The 7,043-nt window shown below is 54.7% G+C and overlaps 1 protein-coding gene across 1 annotated transcript; it reads left to right on the plus strand.

Annotated features, from left to right (window-relative positions):
* The first annotated feature begins 3,392 nt into the window (after window positions 1-3,392).
* On the plus strand, window positions 3,393-6,664 carry LOC119391693 (uncharacterized protein K02A2.6-like). The gene is made up of 2 exons (XM_037659354.1): window positions 3,393-4,011; window positions 4,572-6,664. Exons 1-2 carry the CDS (start codon window positions 3,393-3,395, stop codon window positions 6,662-6,664), a joined length of 2,712 nt encoding a protein of 903 aa, XP_037515282.1.
* The last annotated feature ends 379 nt before the right edge of the window (window positions 6,665-7,043 follow it).

Below are 7,043 nucleotides of genomic sequence, written 5' to 3' on the forward strand. Positions count from 1 at the left end.
ATAGTTCCCTAAACACAAGCTCACTTCTGTGTTTTCTTTTTCTTTGTTTGTTAGAGATGTTCTGTGTATGGACGACACTTAGTGATTTGTCGCGCACTCAAATGCAGTTTATTTTTCTCCGAAAAACAAACTCTTTCAAAAGGGGGACTCTTGTTATGAGTGAAGTGCGCGTGTGGTGCGTCCGATGGTTGGAGCAGCAAAAACGACGAGAACGACGTACAACGTGCTACGTGCGCGAGCGCGCCGAACATCGAAGCATGGAAAAAAACAAAAAAAAATTGGCCGCGTATCTGCGTGCTTCGCTGCAAATGTCGTCTAAAGACGATAGAAGAGGCGCTGCGTGAGATATGGACGCCATCTGGCAATACTTTGGGAAAGACGAGTGCTGTGTTGCGGGCTGGTAGTCCCGGCGCAGCGGCAGGCGAAGACCGGCGGTGACCAACGCGACCGGTGGGGACGCCGGCCAGCCCGAACACGCTGTTTGGCGCGATGCGCCGAAGGAGAAGAAACGTCCGCACTCAAGGAGTACTCTCCACAAACTCTCTTACTTACACGTCGCCTGGGTAAAACAGGAATGCCAGAGCGGCGCCCCCTGTCATTCGTACAATGCAATACTGAACCGAAACCGAAACACAACATGAGCTTGTGCAGAGGGCACGGAGGAAGACAAGTTTCAGCGCAGTCGCATTTTCAGCGCACCTTAAGAAACTAGGGTTGTAACATTGTAGGCCGTGTAGGGCCACAAGGACCGTCACGACGAAAACGTGCCTCCTCAGTCGTATTCGCCTGGAACGTTGGTGTGGCTTCGCGTTCCCTCCTCCGCTCCTGGCCTTTCCACAAAGCTACTGCCTAAGTACGAAGGCCCCTACCGCGTCCTACGTCAAGCATCCCCAGTTAACTATATGATTGAGCCTGTTCAATCATCTACGGACCGCCGTCGTCGCGGCCGCGAGACTGTTCACGTCGATGGACTGAAGCCGCCTTATGACCCACCAGTTGTACCTGTTTCTTAGGTCGCCAGGATGGCTCCTTTTCCGCGGGGGAGTGATTTGTAACATGGTAGGGCGCAGACAAGAACGCCTGCGAAAGAAGAACACGAAGACGGTTGTTGTTAGCGCTCGCGCTTGCTCGGCTTGGACCGCTGATCGCTTCAGCTGTGGCAATCTTTTAATAAACGCGTTACTGTCTCAACGTTAAACGCATACCATCAAGGTCTTTAAAATTGAGTATCTATGTATTTTCTGTTAAAGGAACACACCGCTGAATACTTACCTAGTGATGTTGCGCCTCAGATATGCGTAATGTTTGCTTTTTGATCAACAATGTACACAAGTATGAACCTAGTCAGCCGTTCACGATGGCTGGCCCTTGGGCAAGTGGTTCAACTTTGGCCGAGTGGCTGAATCGAGGGACGTGCCGACAGACAGAAAGACAGACAGAAGGACAGACAGAAAGACAGGCCAAAATCTCTGCGTTTAAGTTCCCCAAGAAAGACTATCGTCTTTAATAAGGAATCGCCGAGAGCCACTGCGCCGAAAAGAAGAAGAAGAGCTGTGCTGGCGGTCCGAGTTACATGGCTAGGGTGCGGAATGCGAGCTTGTCGGGCGCTTGTACCCAGGCTCTGAAGGCGTCCACCTTGCCGGCGCAGGCCTGCACGCGGACCTGGCGACCATTCTACCGGCGTGGCTTTTGCTGAGGCCCCGGCTTGGCGTGGTTGTGGTGCTCGGGCTGGAGACAGCACCGCCGATGACGGCTTCCACCGGGAGCGGAAGTGAGCCGTCTGGCTGAGGGCCCGAGCTTGGAGGAGGAGGAAGTATCTTTATTCAGAAAAATAAAAAATAAATAAATAAAAAAATTAAATAAAATGCAGGCAGTGTGGTCGGGCCCTCAGTCCAGGGCTTCGCTGGCACGAGCGGCTCGCTGGACCTGGTCAAGCAAAGCTATTTGGCTCTGCTTGTCCTCGTGCGCAAGCCATGCCTCCCACTGCCTGTGATACATGTGTGGGCTGTCGATGTATTTGGGCCTCTGGGTGCACTCCCATGTTATGTGGCTGAGTGTTGGTGCTTGTGAACACCACGGACAGGTATCTTTAAACCCTGCGGGAAACATTCTACTTAGATGGTACAAATTGGGAAAGCTATCGGTTTGTATGCGTCTCCAATCCCTGCTTTGTTGGCTATCCAAGTCTTTATGTGGAAGCCCATATTCCCTTCTTTGCTTCCTTTGTTGGAGAAGGATATCACGCGAATTAGGAAGAGGTTCAACGTCATGTCCTGCCGTCCACCGCTGCGTACTCCTCACCTTACTACTTGGTTGTACAACCCGTTGGTGAGCCGTACTACTCTGTTGCCAGATCAGGACTTTCTTGGCGCCAGTAGCGTGTGGAATTGCACGACTGTTAGGCTATATGATAAGATTCAATTATTTAAGGAGAACTCTATGTATTTGTAGTCAGGCTGACGCGTGCTAGTTTACCTTTTGTTGATTCTAGTGTTTCCCGTTCGTTTATTTTCTTGTGTGTGCAAATATATGTTCATTTGTCTGAAAATCAAACGCTCACTTCCGTGTCTTATTCAAGAATAGTATTGCACAGCTCATTCAACTGGCTTTATAAAACAAACCTGTCACAGTACGCGCACGCGAAACCGCTCCGGCTCGGCCAGTGTAGCTAACGCTACAAAAGAACACTTCATGACATCTATAGGTGTACACGGCACGCGTTCCTCCGGCCCAGAGAAGACCCTTACCCTTCCCAGCTGTTACTGTGAACGAATGTTCTTCGCTTTCGCGTTTGCCGAGCCGGTTGGGGGGACGGCTTAAGCCGGATTTATTGGGCCTTCAGTGAGGCACGCATCATCACCTATCATGTCTCCGCCATGTCCTCAACAATAACCACCATTACGTTGGACAACGTTGCATCATAATGGTGGATTATGATAATAGGTGACGGACAAAACATCCAATCGGCTGTGTGCGTGTTTGCAGGAATTATCTTCGTCTATGAGGAGCGCCTAACTAGATGGCTCGATGACGCCGACTGCTTGCGTGGCGAAACCAAATGCCTATTCGAAATATGCCTCCATAAGGCAAGTTCTGACTAGTTACTGTAGAGGTCGCCACATTTCAGCCTTTTGATTAGGCCGCCACTGGGGTGTGGCGCCCCCTGTTACTGCCGTGCATCATACATATGTTCGTGCCCCAATAAAGTCTGGGTTACACTTTCGTCCGAGCGAGCAGCGTGTACGCGTGAGTCTCTGCGTGCCCGTGCCCCTGCGGCACTAACCACGCGACATGGTGTCAGAAGTGGGGTGACATATCGCGTGACAGTAAGTTCGGAGCGTAGGAATAACGCCCCCCAGCCCTAGGCCTTACCACGACGGCACGGCAGCACGATGGACCTCGAGACCGGCCAGCCGCCAAAACTGTACGGCGTGAACCTTCAGCCACCGGCACCGTTCGACTTCGCGAACCCGGCAACATGGTCGACATGGCTCAGCCGCTACGAAGACTTCACCGCGGTTTCAGGACTGACAAAAGCGTCGGAAGACGTGCACGTACGCTCGCTACTGTACTGCATGGGCCCGGAGGCACGTCCGCTCCTCGAGACGTTCTCGCACGACGCCCAGTCGCTCGCCTCGTACCAAGTTGTTGCCGCCCGCTTCACTGAGCACTTCGTGCACCCGGCCAACGAGCTCTACGAGTCGTCGCGGTTCCACAGGCATGTTCAGCTACCCGGCGAAAGCGTCGACACGTACTACGCGGAACTGTGCAGAATGGTGAAGCGCTGCAACTACCAGTCAGCTGCTGTCGCGGAAAGGCCCGTACGCGACCGGTTCGTCGTCGGCCTCCGTGACTCTCGCCTCTCGGATCAGCTGTGCCGAAACGTGAAGCTGGCGCTCAAGGAGGCATGGACACAGGCCCGTCAGTCCGAAGACGCCGACAAAGAGAAGGAGTTGACCCAGAACCGCACCGAGCACGCACGCGAGCTCAACCTCGACGCCGCGAAAGCAAGTAAGTTCGCCTCTCGTCGCCGCTCCGGTGCTAAGCCTACTACGTCGCAGCCGCCAGCCGAGCGCTCTCGCGAGCCGCCCACGTGTGAATTCTGCGGCCGCGCGCCTCACCGACGTTCGGACTGCCCGGCTCGACGCTCCGCCTGCAACTTCTGCAAAAAGAAAGGCCACTTCGCCGAAGTTTGCCGCTCGCGGAAGCACCAGCAGAACAAGCTCGGCTCCGTTCACCTGCATGCCGTGGGCACGCCCGCCGCTGCAAAGTTCGTCGACGTGACCGTTGACAACTACACGGCGCAGTTCAAAGTCGACTCCGGCGCCGAAGTATCTGCTGTACCCAGCGACTTCCCTACGCTGCCTGCCAAGCTCGACCGAGTCGACAGTCTGCTCACCGGCCCTGGAGGACAGCCACTTCGCGTGCTAGGCTCGTATCTGGCACGACTTCGGTGGCAAGGAAAAACAAGCTGCCAGCGCCTATACGTAATCCAGTCACTCACTGTGCCTCTCCTAGGACTGCCAGCGCTCCAAGCCCTGAAAGTTGTGAAATTTCTTGACGAACTCAAGACTCCCAAAGCAACGCTGCACGCCGAGCTCTTCAAAGGATTGGGCACTCTCTCAAGGACGAATACATTATTCGGCTGAAACCCGATGCCGTGCCCTTCTCGCTAAGCGTCCCCCGCAGGATCCCCATCCCGCTGCTCGAGGTCGTCCGCCGCGAGCTGGACAAATTGGAAAGCGCGGGAGTGATCCGCAGGATTGACAAGCCAACTCCATGGTGCTCTGGACTCGTTGTCGTCAGGAAAGACGATGGTTCCTACCGGCTATGCGTCGACTTGACTCAAATCAACAAAGTCGTCCTCCGTGAACGGCATATTTTGCCAACGGTTGAGCAAGTCCTTGGCCTCCTCGGTGACGCAACAGTTTTTTCAAGGCTGGATGCGACCGCAAGCTTCCATCAGGTGAAGCTTTCTGCCGATTCCCAAGAGCTGACGACATTCATCACCCGATATGGCCGATACTGCTTTTGCCGGCTCCCCTTTGGCATCACGTCCGCTCCCGAGTACTTCCAGAAACAGATGGCAAGAATCCTGGAGGGCCAAGAAGGGGTCGCCAACATGATAGATGACATTCTGGTTTTTGGACGCACCCGCCAGGAGCATGACGCCAGACTGAGCCAGGTGCTATCTCGTCTTGCAAAAGCAGGCATCACGTTGAACGAGGACAAGTGTCTCTTTGGGGTATCTGAGGTCTCCTTCCTTGGTGTTGTCGTCTCAGCTAAGGGTATCAGGCCGGATCCAAGCAAGGTTGAAGCGGTCAAGGCTATGGAAGCTCCCACAGACGTCGCCGGTGTTAGACGACTGCTTGGAATGGTGGATCATCTCACCAGATTCCTGCCACACATCTCGGACGTCACAGCACCCATCAGAGCCTTGCTGAACAGGTCTGCGAGTTGGGTGTTGCAGCATGAGCAAGAGGCAGCATTCATGAAAGTCAAAGAGCTCTTGACGTCAGACAGGTGCATGGCAAAGTACCACCCGTCGTATGCCACGACAGTGTCCGCAGATGCAAGCTCTTTCGGACTCGGCGCAGTACTGCTGCAGACTCAACCCTCGGGAGAGCGTCGCCCAGTCGCATTCGCTTCGAGGTCAATGACGAGTACCGAACAGCGTTACAGCCAGACCGAAAAAGAAGCTTTGGCAACGACATGGGCTATCGAAAGGTTCGACGAGTTTGTCCGTGGCATCACCTTCGACGTCGAGACAGACCACCTGCCTCTCGTCTCACTTCTGGGCAAGATGGAACTGGACATGTTGCCGCCTCGTATTCAGAGACTACGGCTCAAGACAATGCAGTACCAGTTTCGCATGCTGCACGTGCCAGGAAAACTGATAGCAACAGCAGATACCTTATCACGTATCACCCACAAGGCAACCAGTCCTGTGGACACGGTGGAACTCTTCGCAGCACAAGTAGTCAGCTGCATGTGGGAAGTCTTGCCACTCCGCCCTGAAGATGTACGACAGGCACAAGAATTCGATGGAGAGTGCAAGGCCCTCATCTCCTTCTGCCAGCAAGGTTGGCCACGAAAGACCAGGCTACCTCTGCATGTGTCGAAGTATGCCTCCGTGGCAGACGAGCTCTCTGTCTGCGATGGTATCCTGCTGAAAGGCCCCCGGATCGTCATCCCATCGTCTCTTCGGCCAGCGGTCTTGACGCTGTTGCACGAAGGCCATCAGGGCACCAACAGGACCAAAGCCCTAGCTCGGGAGTCGGTTTGGTGGCCGGGTATCTCATCAGACATCGCCTCTCTCGTCGCCAACTGCAAACAGTGCGCTTCCACCCGGGTGAACCTTGCAGAACCCCTAGTCTCCACAGCTCTACCTCGACGTCCCTGGGAATTTCTCGGAATGGACTTGTTCCATCTCAATGGCCAGACGTTCCTCCTGGTGGTGGACTACTACTCGAGGTTTCCCGAGGCGGTGACCCTGAGAAGCACTACAGCGCGGGCAGTCATCGATGCTCTCAAAAGCATCTTCGCACGCCACGGAATCCCACAAGACGTCAGGTCGGACAACGGCCCACCGTTCTCGTCGCAAGAGTTTGCGGCATTCGCAGTGTCTTATGGCTTCAACCATGCGACCAGTAGCCCACACTAAGCCCAGTCAAACGGAGAGGCAGAGAGGATGGTACGAACAGTCAAGGACCTGTTCCGGAAGTCCAAAGACCCTCACCTCGCTCTGCTCAGTTATCGGGACACTCCGGGAGTCGATGGCTTCAGTCCAGCCCAGCTGTTGATGGGACGTCAGCTGAGAACCAGAGTCCCGAAGCAAAACTCCCAGCTACGTCCCAACTGGCCGCCTAGGAAAGATGTCGTCGCCAAGGATGTAGCCTACAAGCGTAAGCAGACTGACGACTACAATAGGCATCACGGAGCTCGAGACCTGTCACCTCTCCAAACGGGTCAGCGTGTGTGGGTGCGCCCTGACCAAGTGCAAGCTACGGTCCTCAGTCCGGGGCAAAGGCCAAGAAGCTACG

This window comes from Rhipicephalus sanguineus, chromosome 4 (assembly GCF_013339695.2).
Source record: "Rhipicephalus sanguineus isolate Rsan-2018 chromosome 4, BIME_Rsan_1.4, whole genome shotgun sequence".
In the NCBI taxonomy this organism is placed as follows: Eukaryota; Metazoa; Arthropoda; class Arachnida; order Ixodida; family Ixodidae; genus Rhipicephalus; species Rhipicephalus sanguineus.

Bases quoted from the DNA above. Each gene is read 5' to 3' on its own strand.
- LOC119391693 (XM_037659354.1), top strand. From the start codon at position 3,393: ATGGACCTCGAGACCGGCCAGCCGCCAAAACTGTACGGCGTGAACCTT. The intron at 4,012-4,571 runs GTAAGTTCGCCT...GACGAACTCAAG, and splicing joins CCTCGACGCCGCGAAAGCAA to ACTCCCAAAGCAACGCTGCA.